Consider the following 16,996-nt stretch of genomic DNA (forward strand, 5'->3'; position numbering starts at 1 on the left):
CTTAGTTTCCCCAAGTGAGGAGGGGCAACGTTGGCGCAGCCTAGACGGCCCCCGCCCGAACACTCCCCTTACTTTGGACCTAGCGTAGCCACCTGCTTAGAGACCCTTAAACGCCGCAGTGGGGCGGGGCTAAGGGCGGAGTCAAGAAGGCGCCAACCACCCGATGGCTCCTCCCCCTCTTGAGCCCCGCCCCCCGACAGCGTGGATCTTCCTTCGGCGGTGCGGGAGGCCTCAGCCTAAGGCCCCGCTCCCGTCCCGGGTGGGCCCCACCCGGGCGGACGCCACGCCCCCGGCCAGCCTCGCGGGCCGCTGACCTAGTATGGACACAGCACTGGGAGGAGAGGCGTGCAGGGTGACGTCTGGAAGCCGGCAGGAGAGTCCCGGGCCCCACCCCCACAGGCCGCCCCCCTTTTGAGGGGATGCACCTGCCGCGGCTGGGGCTAAGGCACGGTGATTGCGCAGCTGCTGTGCCGCCCAGAGCTAAAAATATTTCCCAGCAGAGAGGGGAGTAAGGAGGCTCCCCAGGAGAATCAATTTATTGGGGAGTGGGTGCAGTTGGTCAGACCCGTAAACAGGAGGGGCTGGGGAGCCCGAGGACAGGATGGGAGCAGTGTCCTTCATCACGCTGAACACTGGGCGCTCGAGGCTGATGGGAAATGGGGGTTCCAAGAAGAGGGTTAGAGATCTAACTCCAGCACCCCACCCTCTGGACGAGGAGCTGGAGCTGGCCCAAGCGACTGCAAACAGACTCAGGGGCAGGTTTGGGTCTGGTCTAGAGGCTCAGATCTTCTCATCTGGGGCCGGCATGCGCTGGCGGTTCGGCTCCACGCCCCAGATCTCCCTGGCGTACTGGGCAATGGTGCGGTCACTGGAGAACTTGCCAGAGGTAGCTATGTTCCGGATCACCATCCGCGTCCATTCTCTCGGGTTCTAGAGGCCACAAGGAAGTTCTGGGTTTGCTCTGCAGATGGGATCCCCACCTTCCATCTCATCCCAACCAGGGCCACCGAAGCCCTGCCAACCCCTGGCCCAGGACCCCTCACCTTGTACAGGGCACTGACTCTCTCCTGGCATTTAACGTACTCTTCATAATCCGCAAAGACTTTAAACCTGGAGGGGAGTGGAGAAGTGGGGAATCTCCTGGGGTCGAGGGCCAAGTCTATCCTGTCCTATTGGATTCCTGGGGACCTAGACAGTGATGCTACTTCCAAAGGAATGTGGCCGCAACTGCCCCAAAGCCCTGTCCAGCCTCTCCACCACTCCTGAGCCCTATTCAGCCCCACAACCCCATGTGTGCAGGTCCCTGGCCCGCCAGCTCACCGGTCATGGTGCATGAGCATGTTGACAATGTCCTTGAATAGGTCAGGCTGTTTGGGGGAGAAGAAGCCACTGCTCAGTTGGTCAATGACGAGCCGAAGCTCAGGAATCCGGTCATAATACTCCTGGGCGTTGTACCTGTGGGGGAAGAGCCATAGTCGGCACCGCGGAAAAGGGTTCCTGGCTCCTCCCCCAGCAAATATCCAGGAAGTTCCAAGCCCCAGAGTGAAAACTCAGGTCCAGCCTGCTACTGTCCTCCCTACAGCTGCGGCACTTGCTCCAGAAGTCCTTCCACTCTTCTTCCCATACGCCACCACTGTCTCCCAGCAGGTCTGTTTCCTCCATAAATGGCTTTTCTTCCCCTGAGTCCATCCCTGGCCTCACTTTCAGGCTCCAGGAGGAGCCAACAGGTACATCCTGAGGAATATCCTTAAACTCAAACTGTCCAGCCATGCTCATCACTGTCCTGGCACCAAATTTCCTCCCCTGGGGTAGGAACTACTTCCTACCCAACGACTTCCTAGGGCAGCACAATCACTCCCCAAGCCACCCAGGTTCAAATCTCTCCAGACCAGTTTCATCTCCTTCCCTCCCCTCTTCCAACCAGAAACCATGGCCTCCTCCTCAACAGTGTCCCTAACCCCCGTCCCCAGCACTGGCCTGCTGTAGGGGACTCCCCCTGCCGTCTGGTGCCAGCCCCACACTGTTCCCCCAACTGGACATTCCTTTCTCCAGTCGAGCCTCCATCCTGCAGCCAAAAGTGTCTGTTTGGAGTCTAGTTCTGAACATGTTGGACTTTGCTTAAAACATTTCACATTTCCCTCTTGTCCAAAGGACCAAGTCTGAACTTTCTAGTCAAGCCCCACAGGAGAGATTCTTCTTAATATTTAGTGCCCGCTCTTGTAAGCTGAGTGTAAACTGGTACCAACTTTCTCGGAAACAATTTGACAATGTGTATCAGGAGCTTTAAGAACACATACTTTTTTGACTCAGAAATATCCCCTTCTAATAATTATCTTGGGCTTCCCCAGTGACTCAGCAGTCAAGAATCTGTGTGCAGTGAGGGAGACACAGGAGACAATGGTTTGATCCTTGAGTCGGGAAGGTCCCCTGGAGAAGGGCATGGCAACTCACTCTAGTATGCTTGCCTACAGAACTCCATGGACAGAGGAACCTGGCAGGCTACAGTCTATAGGGTCACAAGAGTCGGATGTGACTGAAGCGACTTAGCACATAGCAAGCACAATAATTATCTTAAGGAAATAATCAGAGATGTGGACATCAGTGTAAAAGATTGGTCATCAAAGGGACATTTATACTAACAAATGAGGAAAATCAACCTTCATGTCCAACCATATGGAATTAGTTAAATAAGTATGGTATATCCATAGGATGGAATGCTATACAAACATTTAAAATATTTGAAAGACTATGACATAGAAAATGCTTCACCAATGTTAAGATAATAGGATTCAATATTGTACATACTTTCCAACTTTTAAAAACTACATAGGGACTTCCCTGGTGATCCAGTGGTTGACTCCATGCTCCCAATGCAGGGGACACTGGTTCTACCCCTGGTCAGGGAACTAAGATCCCACATGCAGCACGGTGCAGCCAAAAAATTAAATTTTTTAAAAACCATATATATATATATACACACACACATATAAATACATGAAGAAAAAGAAAACTGTGACTTTAAATCTGGGGGATGAGATTATGAACAACAGTTGTTTTCTTCTCTGTAGCTTTGTATTTTTCCAATTAATGAGCATGGACTGCTTCTATGCTAAGAAAAAAAAAATCATATTTTAAAGTAAAATGTTAAAAATGTAATGCCAGGAAGATCATCTCTGAAGATCTGCATTTCTGACCACAAGCCCAGGTATAACTACTGTACTCATGTTTCCCTTTTTGCCATGGCTGCCAGGGAGCTGAGAATTTCATTTTACTCTCAATTCCAGAAATGATATTATTAATTTGGGTGGGTATTATTTTCTCTCCCTTTTCCTTCAGCTCTGTGTTACTTCTGTCTTTTCTCATTTCATTCATCTTATTTGTTATGCTATCTCAAAAGTTTTCTAGACTTGTGATGGCCATAACTAAGACCTTGTACTGGGACTTCCCTGGTGGTCCAGAGGTTAAGAATCCACCCTGCAATGGCGGGGACGCAGGTTTGATCCCTGGTTGGGGAATTAAGATCCCACAAGCCTCAGAGCAAGCAAGCCCTCGAAACACAACTAGAGAGTCTAGAGAGTTCGTGCACTACAACAAAAGATCCCACATGACATGACGCAACCAAGATCCCACATGCTGCAACTAAGACCCAAGGCAGCCAAATAAATTAAAAAAAAGACCTTGCGCATCCCGGACCAGCCTTCCCGGTTGAGCCTCTCACTCCCAGCTCTACCCTCCAGCAGTCCCACCTTGGGGCCTCCTGCCCATGGACTATGAACTCTGCAGCCCATACCCTCTCTGGTCAAGCCTTTCCACGTCCTCCACCCGCATGCCGAAGATGAAGAAGTTCTCCTCTCCTGCCTCTTCTGCCATCTCCACGTTGGCCCCATCCATGGTGCCAATGGTCAGAGCCCCGTTGAGCATGAACTTCATGTTGCCAGTGCCTGACGCTTCAGTGCCTGCAGTAGAGATCTGCTCGGAGAGGTCAGCGGCCGGGATCACTGCGGGGTGACAGCAGGGGACACGCTCAGCTCCAGGAAGAGCCCCCCTGTCAGCTGGAGGCTCTGAAGTTAGTCTGGTCCCAGGCCTGGCCAGATTTAGAGTTCCCTCCCACCAGCCCTCCAGTCTTCACCAACTGTCTCCTTCTCACTGACCTCTCCCCACCTCTTGTTGATTCTTGAACATCTGGGATCTAACCTGGACTCCTCCCACCCCCCCAGCTCCACTGTGTGATTTGAAGGGCACTACTGAGACCCCTCTCCCCTATAATTTCATCCCATATTGCATGACATTCCACCACTAAGGGAACATCCTCATGATTTGAGTATTGTCCTCTCCAGATTCTTCTTTAAAGTACCAGTACCCCAGGAAGAGGAGATTAATATCTCTTCCAGGGACTGAACTCATCAGAGCTTCCCTAGGGTCCCTACTGGCGGCACCCTACCTTTCTCAGCCAGCGAGACTCGGTAGTTCTCCAGGAAGATCACGCGGAGGCGGTCTCCCACCACCGGGTCATGGTTGACCACATCCCCAATGGCTGTGATGAGTTTGATGATCATCTTGGCCATATGGTACCCAGGGGCGGCCTGTGGGGGCACAGTTTGGGGTCAGCTCCACGGCCTGGCCTCCTACCCCCATCCTGCAACCCAACCAAGCTGACCTCAACCTGGATATCAAAGGACCACAGCCATGATCTGGGCTCGGCCTCTCACCTTCCCTCCAATCATCACAGTCCGAGGCACAAAAAACTTATTGGGTTCCTTCTTGATACCTATGGAGAAACAGAGGGATCCAGTGAGTGGGCCAGGTTTTCTCTCTGGGCTGTAGCACCTGATGGCATCCAGCCAGCCAGGACTGGGCTGGGCGATAGTAGGCCTGACTTGGGCTGGGTTGGTGACCTCATATCTGTCATGTCCCCCCTCTCTGAGCCTCGGTTTGCCCATCTGTGAAATGGGATAATTCTGTGTCCCAAGAGTTGCCCTGAGTCCAAAGGAGATGTGGATGGAGAAGTATGTGGTACGCTGGGAGATACACAGAGGCAGGAACAGGAGCCAGAGGGAAGCCTGCCACTTACGGTTGTACAGTGTGATGACATGGAGGCAGTTGAGGAGCTGGCGTTTATATTCGTGAATCCGCTTCACCTGGATATCAAAGAGCGAGTTGGGGTTGATGTGGACTTTGTATTCCTTCTCCAGGTACGCAGAGAACTTTAACTTGTTTTCCTGAAGGCAGGAGAGGGGGAAGAGCTCACCAATAGGCCTCAGCCTCAGGAAATCCTACAGTCTCATTTCCTTCCCAGGAAGGTGAGGATAGAAGGCCCCCTTGCCACCTTCATCCACTCCTGCATCAGGACAGACATTGCTAAGCAACGTCAGCAGTCTTTCAGTGAGGTCAGATGATGCCTTCCCACCATGGACTGATTCCAGGCAACTTCTACCATGGCCTGAGGTTGCAGGAGAGAAGGGCTCCATGGGCCATTCCTGACCTGGACATCCAGCCCCTCCAGCACTCTCCACTCTGGCCCCAGCACAGGTGTCTGTCCCAGGTTGCAGCGCTGCTCCTCACCTGCTTCACTTTGGCCACATCCCGGATAAAGGATTCATCGTCCACGTAGGAGAGCAGTTTGCGTAGCTGATCCAGGTCAGCGATGTATTCCTCTCCAATGCGCTGTAGGGAGATGGCGCTCAGTTAGGCCCATGGCCTCCCCCGTCCTCCTTCACAAAGGGGTCCTTTTCCAGGTCAAACAAGCACAGTCCACTGCAGACAGTGCCTTCTTCTGCAGCCTCCCACCTGGGGGGTAGGGCATGTCCACACATCTTTCCTTCCTTCCTGACCTTGAGCTCGGATGGCTGACGCCCATCTGACCCCCACAGACCCTCATCCTGGCCTTTTCCTCTGACAGGCAGTAACTTCGAGGGCCTGCAATCTCTGCCCCTTTCTGGTCTTACTTAAGATGTGACCTGCTGATAACCCTCCATCAGGCTATGAACTTCCTCAGGTTGACCTTCACAGCCAGGGCCTCCATTAGCTCACATAAAAAGATGGTTTCCCTCCTCCAGACACATGCAAGGCTTGGGAATGCAGCGCAGGATGGATTTCAGCCCTCAACTGGGCGCCCTACAGTGAACCACATACACAGCCACACCCGGCTGCAGCCTGCAGTGACTGTGTTGACCCCTACTGGCCATACATGACTTCTCACCTCAGCAATGACTTCTGCCAGCCCAGGGTTACACATAACCAACCAGCGCCGAGGGGTGATCCCATTGGTCTTATTCTGGAATTTATGAGGCTCCAGCTCGTAGAAGTCCTTGAAGCTACAGGATAGGGTTGGAAGGTCATCAGTCACCCCTGTGGAATGAGGGTCTTCTCCCTGGGGCCCCTACCCTGATTTCTTGATGAAAGGGTCCTGGAGGTGAAGGGGGATGCTGTGTGTAAGAGTGGACATCCCAGAACGGGACTGGACCGGATAGCAAGCCTATGACCCTTGTAAGAGCCGTGCTACTGTGGAAGGGGCCAGCAGAGGGCGGCTCTGAGAGGCCAGTACCGGGCAGTGGGCGGGGCCCAGCTGGAGGGGCGGGGCACAGTGGGAGGGGAGGGGCCCAGCTGGAGGGGCAGAGTCTGGGGAGCGGGTCTCACATGGTCTTCTTGAGGATCTCCGAGTGGATGCGAGCCACACCATTGACGGCATGAGACCCGGCAATGCACAGGTGTGCCATGTTGATGCGCTTCACCGCGCCCTCCTCCACCAGCGACATGCGCCGCAGTCTGTCTACATCCCCTGGGAACGCGGCCGCCACCCGCTGTGCCGGGGGAGACCAGAGCTAGGACGGGGACCCAGAACACCGGTCCCCAGACCCTACCCCCAGATCTCCGCCCATAGACTTCACCAGGCCCTCCACGCCCCCACCCTCCACCCCAGGCCTTCTCCACTCACGTTAAGGAAGCGCTGGTTGATCTCATAGATGATCTGGAGGTGCCGCGGCAGCAGGGTCTCTATGAGGTGCACAGGCCAGCGCTCCAGGGCCTCGGGCAGCACCGTGTGGTTGGTGTAGGCACAAGTCTTCACAGTCACTTCCCATGCCTGACAGGTGGGATGGGGAGGCAGGAGCCCCCGGGGCTTAAGCCGGAAGGCTCTCCACACACACTGTGCAGCCAAGAGCCCCAGCCCTGCCGCTGCCAGGCCAGGTTCTAGGACACCCGCCTCTGGGCCTCACACCACCGTGTTCAGTGGGGGCTCCACCCACATCTATCTCCTCCCCAGAGTGGGAAGGGAACCCTGAGATGGAGAGGGTGAGGCAGGAGTGGGGGAGGGCCCCGAAGCCTACCTTTTCCCACTCCAGTCGCTCCTGGTCCACCAGAATCCTCATCAGCTCAGGGATGGCCAAGGAGGGGTGGGTGTCATTGAGCTGGATGGCCACCTGGGGGGGGGGGGGTGGAGGGCGGTTGCAGTCAATCTGGGCCCAAGACTATGGTCACTGTCCTTTGCCCCTACTGAGCACCCCCTGCCCAAGGCCCCTTGTGGTTCTCTAGGTGGAGGCCCTCATGGGAGCAGCTGTGGAGCAGGAGGGAGAGGAGAGTGGATTATACAGAGGATTCTCAAGCAGATAACCCTCACACCCACCCCCAGCCTCCACCTCCTCATCTATAAAATGGGCGTTGCAAGCTGAGGCTGGAGGTGGGAGGGAAGGCACCACTCACAGGAGGTGTAGAGACCGACCCTCCCTGGGGCCTGGTACCTTATCCGGGAAGGCATCGAAGTTGGTGCGCACAGGGTCGAGGCAGCCAAACTTGGAGGACTTGAAGCGGCGGATGATGTCCTGGAGCGTGGCAGCCACTACGAAGTACTCCTGCTTCAGCCGCAGCTCCTTCCCCTCAAAGAACTGAGGACAGGGAGAGGTGGGGTGGAGTCAAGGTGGTGGGCGTGGTCTAACACTGCGTGGGCGTGGCCAGGAGAGACTCCCACCCACCCCGAGATTCCTGAGCCCTCCCCGAGATTCCTGAGCCCTGAACTGCTCCACCTCAGGGACCCAAGAGTCTTTCTCCGCCAAGAAGCAGCAATGCAGTTGGGTCAGGAGGGAGGGCTACACCCCCGGATCCAAGCATCCTCACACTTAAAGAACTGGGGGGAAGCACAGGACACTAAGGGGCCAGCAAAATGCCCTGAGTGTGACTAGGGCACCAGCAGGTGTCACTCCCCCTCCTGCCCTCTCCCGCGCACTCTGGCTTCCTGTCCCCAGCCCAGGGGGTAACATACGTTGTCGTTGGGGTATAGGACCCGAGAGATGTTCTCAGCCAGGTTGCGGTCCAGCACAGCCTGGATGTAGCCACCCACATTGACTAAGGGACAAAAGTGGGAACAGGGTCAGGCTTGGGTCGAGGGGGGGCCACAATGGGAGGGGGCTGCTGACTCCGGCTGAACTCACAGTCCTTGAGGTTGAAGTCATTGGGGGCTTTGGCAGACCACAGGCGCATGGTATTGACGACGTTGTTGCGGTAGCCAGGCACGGGCGTGTCGTAAGGCATGGCCAACACCACCTGTGGGACACCCAGCCTGTGGTTAAGAGGTGGGCATCTGCTGTGTCTAAGAGGCCCTGAGAGCTGGAACTGCATGCTTTGTCCCTGCGCTCCACCAACCCCCAACCCCTGGTTCCAGTCCCAACTCTGGACCACAAGCAACCCTACCAACCTCTCTGGGCCTCGGCCATAAAGAGAGGACATCCCAGTGCCTCCCCACACCCCTGCCGGCCCTCCTTGCTGGGCTGTTGTCAGGATTCCAGGAGGAGGCAGGAATGAGCTCAGAGACCAAGGTGGGCCTCTGTTGGTGGCTGCTCTGCCATGGTGGGGATGCGTTGGCCACCTGGCCTGAGCACAACCTAGAGGACCCTCTGGACTCCTGGAAGGACTGGGGGATCATGGGGCCTGGTTGAGGGGCTCAGAGAGGTCAAGTCCATCCAAAGGTTAACCACGGGGCTAATTAGCAGTGACTAATGCTGGCCCCACCTCCCACAATTAGCAAACATCAATGTGCATGCGTGCTGAATGCTAAGTCTCTGAGTTGTGTCCAACTTTTTGCAACCCTATGGACTGTAGTCCACCAGGCTTCTCTGTCCATGGGATTCTCCAGGCAAGAATACTGGAGTGGGTTGCCATGCCTCCCTCTAGGGGATCTTCCAAACCCAGGGATCGAACCCGTTCTCCTGCATTGCAAGCAGTCTTTACCACTGAGCCACTGGAAAAGCCCGCAAACATCAATAATTGCTGCCAATAACTGCCAGCTACCACAGAGAAAGGGGTGCAGCCACACCTCCCTCCCCAGCAATAAGTAGCCCCTGACTGGAGCAGAGCAAATGCTGCAGCTCAGAGAGGCGATGGACTGGCCGAAGAGCATACAGCTAGGAGGACGGCCGGAGCCCAGCGGGACCTTAGCGTGGATGAGAGCGGAACAAACTCCCGGTTCCGAAAGCCTCGAGGTTGCTGTCAGCCGTCTGGAGGCCGGTGAGCTGCAGCCACAGCAGAAGGACTGGTGGCAGAGCCGGGGTTTGGACACCTGGGTTAGCGGTAGGCTCCCGCCGACCTGCTCTATGCCCTTGAACATGTCATTTGCCCTTCCTAGGCTTTAGTTTTGTCTCCTGTCCCCCTTTTTGGGCTGTTGGTTTATTTCCCATCAAGCCCCGAGCTCAGACATGCAGGGGAGCTGAGAGTCTGTGATTATTTTGGGTGGAGAGGAGGCAGGTCAGGCGAGGAGCAGTGGTAGAGCAGGGCAGTGTCCTCCTCCTCCCAGCTCTTCACGTGGTCTGGCTCCCCTGTGACCCTGTCTCCAGCCTCTCTGGGTTCCAGCTGTGTGACCTCAAGTAAGTCACTTAACTCCTCTGTGGCCTCCGTTACCAAATAGCACTCGGTCCAGTAGCTTCCAGGCTCTTTCTTTGTGTCTCCCTGTTTCCTCCAGAACCTCTACTCCTCCTCCCCCCGCCTCACTAGATCTTCCCCCTGCTCCCTGGCTTCCCCCTCACCTGTGTGTCCACCCACTTGGCCCCCTGGCTGGTGTGTTCCACTCGGCCATAGAAGTGCACCGGCAGCGTGAACTCGGGGCGGGCTTTCTCCCAGGGGTTGCCGTAGCGAAGCCAGTCATCAGCCTCCTCCATCTGAACCGCAGGCGGGTCAGGGGAGAAAGGAAGGCAGAGTCAGAGCCAGGCTCACACCACAGCAGGTGGTGGGTATAGCAGGAGCCCGCAGCCCTGGTGTGCCCTATACAGGGAGGGCGTGAATGACCGGCTCTGGGGTAGGTGGGCCCCTAGTCTGGTGGAAGATCCACGGGGGCTCGGTGTGTGTATAAGAGTCTGAGACATTCTACAGCCATGGACCTCCTATCCCAGCAGCTGACAGCTGGCTTGGGGCCAGGGAGAAGGGGCAAGGATGCTCTCCACCCAGGCTGGGACTGCTTTGGGATCTATGTGCAGATGAACGAACAAATAGCCATCTTCATTATAACCACAAGGTCAGGGCCCAAGGTCACTCACCTGCCAACCCCCAGAGATCTTCTGGTTAAAAATCCCAAACTCATAGCGGATCCCGTAGCCATAGGCAGCCAGGCCCAGTGTTGCCATTGAGTCCAGAAAGCAGGCTAGGGGTGTGCACGGAGGTGGATGTCAGAGACCCAACCCAAAGGAACACTTTTGTCCAGTCCCCTGGCACCCCGCTCACTTACCCGCCAGCCGGCCCAGGCCCCCGTTGCCCAGCCCTGCGTCCTCCTCGATTTCCTCCAGCTCCTCCATGTCCAGGCCCAGCTAGAGGTGGGAGGGTATAACAGAAGTCAGGGCCAAGGGCCAACAGGTCAATCCCCCAATCCTGAAGGCTCGCCCACCCCTACACACCTGGTAGGTGGCCTCGTCACAGGCGTTCTCCAACGCCAGGTTCACCATGGTGTTTTGCAGCGTCCGGCCCATGTAGAATTCCAGAGACAGGTAGTAGATCCTCTGTCCGGAGAAACAGACGGGGAGGGGTAGGGGAAGGAGGGTCAAGGCCACCCCCCTGACATTCAGCCAGGCCCAGTTGGGCCTGCACCTCTCATACCACCTGCCCCACTCCTAGGCCCCAGTGGGTTCCAGCCCTGCCTCCAGTTTGCCTGCCTTCTCAGGCTTTGGGACCCAGCAGGTAAGATACTGGTCCCAGCATTTCTTCTGACTTTGGACAAATCACTTTTCTTCTCTGAGCCTCAGTTTCTTCATCTGAAAAATGGGGCCATATCCACCTCAGGGGGCTGACGTGCTTAGGAGAGCTGGGAACCCCTTCCTTCGCCCGCAGTCCTGCCAAGAGCCCATCAGGAAGTCAGGACACAGGGAAGCACCACCAAGTGCTCCCGAAAAGGGGAGACCAGGCCCAGAGACAGAAGTCATTGGCTCAAGGTCACACAATGACTCAGGGCTAGAGTCGGCCATCTCCCTTCCTTGCAGTGCCCAGCTCCCCTTGGCCCTCAAGCCTCAGTCCCAAGAAGGGGGGCGGAGAGACTCTAGTATCCAGGATGCTGATGGTGCCCGGTCTCCTGGTTTCCTGGGTCCCCGCCCCACCCCTCCCCCACCCTTGCCCAGCAGTGTTAGGTTGCTGACATTTACCAGTGACCCCAACAGACACTTGATCTCGCCACCCCAGCTGTGCCCCACCCGGCACACCAGCACACCACACACGCGTTAGGTAGAATGTCCTTCCACTTAGGATCCAGCCCAGGCTGCAGGGTCTTCCCGCTCACCCCCAGCAGCTTCTCCATTCTCTGACTGAGAGCTGAGCCTTTGCAACCAGCCTACCTGACCCGAGGCCCCTGAGCGGCCTCTCTCTCCAGGTTTCTCCCCCTGGGAGAATGGGTCCCAGCACCCATTGCACCTGGCACCCCTGAATCATCCAACCTCAGGAGCCTGGAGGCACCCTTTCTTTTGCTGCAGGAAGTCCTGACCCCGGGAGGGGCCGGTCAACTTGGTCCAGATCTCCCTGCCCCCAGGCAGGGCCCCTAGCCCACTCCCCACCCGGGGTGCCCCAAGCCGCACCTTGGGGTCCTTCTCATAGTAGTGCTGCTGCGTGCGGATCCAGCGGCCCACGAGGTGGTCGCGCACCGTGTAGGCCAGCGCGAAGTAGTAGTCTCGCGGGGTGGCCACATTGCGGTCTTTCACGAGGGTGAAGTGTAGGTGACGGTTGAAGTTCTTCTTCAGCTCGGTCACATTCTCCACACCGGCCAGGCCACGCACACTGATCTGCTTTCTCTTCTCCTGGTCTGTCAGGGGCCGGGACATGGCTGCGAGAGGGTGGGCCGGACTGGCTTGTGCAGACGGGCGGCCTGAGCGGTGCCTCCAACCAGGGAGTGGAGATCCCCGGCCGGCTGGTGCTTTAAAGCCTGGCTCCGGGCAGCTTGCCCCACCCCCTCCCTCGATGGGAGGGTCTTGGCCCGGCTCCTCAGGGAGCTATTTTGGGGTGAGCGGAGGAGAGGAGGGGCAGGGCAGGGCCAGGGCCAGCCTGGCTCCCTCGCAGCCCTGCACTGACCCACTTCCTCCAGGCCTCTCGCACACTGGCACTGGGGCCTGCTGTCTTCTGTCCCCCGGCCGGCCTTGTGCAGGGTCGGAGTCAGGATGCAGCAGGCAGAGTGCTGGCTCCAGAGGCCCGAGACTTACCTGGAGCGACTCGGCTGTGACTTTGGCCGAGGCTGCCCTGAATTCGGGTTATGGATGAAGGATGGGGCCTGACTGTGGGCCCTCAATCAGGGCTCCTTGGAGAGGCCGAGGAGGCTGTCAAAGAGGGCAGGTGTCGGGAGGCCCAGCCTCCAGCACAGCAGCTTGGCTTCGGTTCTCAACTTTCACACAATAGGCTGCACACCACGGGCGGGATGCTCTCTGGTCAAGCTTCTATGGTGGCCCTACCCTTGGGTGGGAAGGACACATGTTGTGGCTGAAGGCCACCTGCACAGGGCATCAGGGTGCCCAGAACAGAAAAGGTGAAGCTAGTGGAGGACACTGGGCATCTGAGAAAAGGGGGACCACCGGGACTCTCAGTTCCAGGAGAGGTGGTATGGGAGAGGTCGCCTGAGGCAGGGCCACTGCCCCCATCCCATCCCCCACCGAAGTCCAGCCACTCAGAGCTCCCCCTGTTGCTGTCCCTCAAGGAGCTCTGAAGTGACCTTTCAAGAGGGATGGTCAGGTTACAGGCCAGCTTTGGCTAGGGGCCAGCAGCCTGGAGCAGGGGCCCCTGGGAACTGTAGTCCTGTGGCCCACAGGAGTAGGAGAACTGAAGCAGCCCATATACACACAGATACACACAGACACACACAAACACAACACATACACACAGACACACACACACACACAGTGGTATCAACTCTCCCCGTGCTGCTGGTGAGTGAAGGCCTTCTCCCATTCATTTCTCCCAGCCGGGGTCACGTGGTTCCTAAAGTTCCTTTAGGATTGACTGGTTTGATCTCCCTGCAGTCCAAGGGACTCTCAAGTCTTCTCCAACACCACAGTTCAAAAGCAACAATTCTTCGGGGCTCCGCTTTCTTTATAGTCCAACTCTGACATCCATACATTATTGGAAAAACCATAGCTTTGACTAGATGAACCTTTGTTGGCAAAATAATGTCTCTGCTTTTTAATATGCTGTCTACATTGGTCATAGATCCTGCATTGTTCCTGTTTTTTAGCTGAGCCAAGTCTTAGTTGCGGCATGTGGGATCTAGTTCTCTGGCCAGGGGTGGAACCTGAGCCCCTGCACTGGGAGTGCAGAGTTTTAGCCACTGGACCACCAGGGAAGTCCCCTGTTTTATTCTTTGAGCAAAAGGAGCCCAGGGCCTGGTGCTATTTCAAAGGAGGCTGGGCCTCCTAGAGTGGTGGACCTGGGGAAGAGGAGCCTGGGTGTTCCAGTCTTAGCACCAAGGAAGAACATCAGAGGCCTGGCCAGCTGCAGGATGCCACAGAGTCTGTTTCAAGGACATCCCAGCTGTTTCTGAGCCACAACATACTCAACCCTGGAAATACCAGCTTAGCGTGGAGGCCAAACTCCTAGTCCTCTGAAGGCCAAGCCCTGCTCTGCCTCTGCTCCCAGATAGCGTCTAGGATGGTCTTCCAAAGTGTGTGCTTCAAAGAAAAAAAGACCAGGAAGAGGACACCAAAACACACCTACACCAAGGTCGTGTGAACATAGAAAATTTTCTTTTGCATTTTTAAAGTATTCTACACCTTGCATTTCAAAAGAATGCCTGGTGGCTCTCCTTGTGTAACAGTTCCCATCCTCAGCCTTTCCTCCTGAGCTGTGCCTCAGGGGAGGTTCATCCCCCCCAACCCCCACCCCCAACCAAGCACCGGGCTTGGCCAGCATCTCGGACCACCTGGCCTGCCTTCTTTATGGAGTGTCAAAGAGAGCGCAGAGGCATTTTGGCACCAGTTGTCCATGTTGTCACCTCATGCCCCAACTGTGGCTGCATGCTTTGGCCACGCAAACCTTCTTTGCGCTGACCCCTAATTTTCTGCTGCTAAGAACCTGCCCCCAACAGAGCACAATCCTATCTTATTCTGCTCCCCAAGTCAACTCAATCCACACCCCTCCCCCTGCTCATCAACTGGGTGATCACCCTGCCCCTGCACTCAAGGAACTGGCTGAACTGGGACACAACCTCTTTCTGTTGGGAAACAAATGTAATAATACTTTGAGTTGGTTTCTCCGGCTACCTTTCTCCTGGGTTCTTTTGGCTTTTGTTGTGTCAGTGGCACCCACTGGAACTTTCCAGTCTTTTCCAGGGTAATGCCATGCCAGGAGACCCTTCATTTCACATCCCCCAGCCCAGCATGATGGGAACTTGAAGACTGAAACTGACCTACTGGCTTCCCCAAGTCCTTCCCCCGTTTCACTCCCTATTGGTGTTGTGTGTATAGGTTTATGTATGAGTTCAGGTGCTCAGTCATGTCCGACTCTTTGTGACCCCATGGACTGCAGCACCTCAGGCTTCCCTGTCCATCACCAACTCCTGGAGCTTGCTCAAACTCATGTCCATCGAGGCGGTGGGGCCATCCAACCATCTCGTCCTCTGTTTGTCCCCTTCTCCTCCCGCCTTCAATCTTTCCCGGCATCAGGGTCTTTTCCAATGAGTCAAGTGTCTTCACATCAGGTGGCCAAAGTATTGGAGCTTCAGCTTTAGCATCAGTCCTTTCAATGAATATTCAGGACTGATTTCCTTTAGGATGGACTGGTTTGATCTCCTTGCAGTCAGTCTGAGGGACTTTCAAGAGCCTTCTCCAACACAGCAGTTCAAAAGCATCAATACTTTGGTACTCAGTTTTCTTTATGGTCCAACTCTCACATCCATCCATATATATATATATATATATATATAATTTTGCTTATTTATGTAGGCTGTGCTTGGTCTTCATTGCTGTGCAGGCTTTTCTCTAGTTGCAGCAAGCAGGGGCTACCTCTACCTGCCATGTGCAGGCTTCTTATTGAGGTGGCGTCTCTTGTTGGGGAGCATGGGCTCTAGGGGGCTTGGGCTTCAGTAGCCAGGGCTCCCAGGCTCTAGAGTGCAGGCTCAGTAGTTGTGGCGCACAGGCTGAGTTGCTCCTTAGTTTTGGGATCTTTCCAGATGAGGGAAGAAACCTATGTCTCCTGCATCAACAGGCAGACTTTTAACACTGAGCCACCTGGGAAGCCTTAATACTTCATTTACTTATTTGGCCTGTGCCAGGTCTTGTTGTTGCACACAAGAGCTTTAGTTGCAGTGGGTGCATGCAGGATTTCCAGTTGCAGTATGTCGGATCTTACTTCCCTGACCAGGGGTCAAACCCAAGACCCCTTCATTGGGCACACAGTCTTAGCCACTGGACCAGGGAAGTTCCCTTTAGAGATTTAAACAACTCTGAAAGTACACTTTCCCAGCCTGAACTCTGAACTAACTCTATGTTGTTTATGTCCAATGGTTTCTAAACAGATACACGAACTAACTCAAAGGTTGTTTACGTCTGACTAGATTTCCAACCAGAAATCCTGTCTCCTTCCTGGGACCAATCTTGGGTTTCTCCAGAGCACTTGGCGGGGTCTCAGTAACAGAGCCCTAACACTGACCTTTCCCAACGGACATTCCTTCCACCAACCCGGCTCTGAGGGGGCGGGGAAGACACTGCTGCTGCAGCAGAACAGGAGCAGGGTCAAGTGGAGGGCTTTGCCCTCCCACAGGGGTCTAAGGCGGCTGGGAAAGCCCTTTTCACCCCTCTGGTTCCACCACAAAGGCAGGTGCTTGCTGCCTTGGAGACTGATGCCCCAGTCAGCCACTTTGTTACTCACCAAAACCTTAACAAAAGCTGAAGGCAGGGAGCAGAGAGGGAGCGAGCACAGGAATGGAGCTGGCCCCAGGGGAGAGAGACAGAGGAGATAGCTGGGCTGTGGTTAAGTCATTTATTGATTTTATTTCTAAAACCCACATAGCGCCACTTTGCCTCTTCCAGAGCTTCAAAGAGCTAATTAACCGCCCAATGAGCCCACCAGGGAAACGGAGCTTGTGGGGGAAGCAATGAGGTGAAGCCAAGGTGAAAGAGGGTTGCCAGGCCCCAGGCCCTGCCCCCGTTCTGTCGGCTAAGGACAAGAAAGATCTCCCCTCTCCCTTTCAGTCAAGGGACCTTCAGGGCCTGCTTGGGGAGACCCAGTGAATAGGTCTGGCTTCTGAGGCTCCATTAACCCCTGCAGGCCTACAGCAAACCAGCCCAGGCAAGCTGGACGGGCTCAGACACCAAGGGCCTGCTCAGGATAAACAGCAGGGCTAGCCCCAGCTCCAAGCTGCAGAAAAGCCCAGGCCAGCGTTGTCCCCACTGGCCCAGTGCTGTGGGCTGCAGAGCTTGCTGTGCCTCAACCTGCCCAAAGGAAGGGAAGGTGGTGGGAAGCGTGGGCCCCCATGCAACTACCCCAGGAACTGCAGCGAAGCAGCAGAAGCCACTGAACAAGGACCTCACTCACTGCCCCAGAAGTCCTGAGCTGGGTT

The 16,996-nt window shown here is 55.7% G+C and overlaps 1 protein-coding gene across 1 annotated transcript; it reads right to left on the bottom strand.

The window, feature by feature from the left end:
- Positions 1-509: 509 nt before the first annotated feature.
- PYGM (glycogen phosphorylase, muscle associated) lies at positions 510-12,627 on the bottom strand. The gene is made up of 20 exons (XM_043451668.1): positions 12,036-12,627; positions 10,872-10,973; positions 10,706-10,784; positions 10,518-10,621; positions 10,011-10,142; positions 8,424-8,535; positions 8,255-8,337; positions 7,737-7,880; positions 7,326-7,418; positions 6,935-7,081; positions 6,637-6,800; positions 6,200-6,314; positions 5,563-5,664; positions 5,072-5,219; positions 4,710-4,768; positions 4,442-4,583; positions 3,791-3,998; positions 1,321-1,455; positions 1,044-1,110; positions 510-930 (listed from the first exon to the last, which is right to left on the bottom strand). Exons 1-20 carry the CDS (start codon positions 12,276-12,278, stop codon positions 781-783), a joined length of 2,529 nt encoding a protein of 842 aa, XP_043307603.1. The 5' UTR covers positions 12,279-12,627; the 3' UTR covers positions 510-780.
- Positions 12,628-16,996: the final 4,369 nt, after the last annotated feature.

Source organism: Cervus canadensis, chromosome 29, assembly GCF_019320065.1.
Source record: "Cervus canadensis isolate Bull #8, Minnesota chromosome 29, ASM1932006v1, whole genome shotgun sequence".
NCBI lineage: Eukaryota > Metazoa > Chordata > Mammalia > Artiodactyla > Cervidae > Cervus > Cervus canadensis.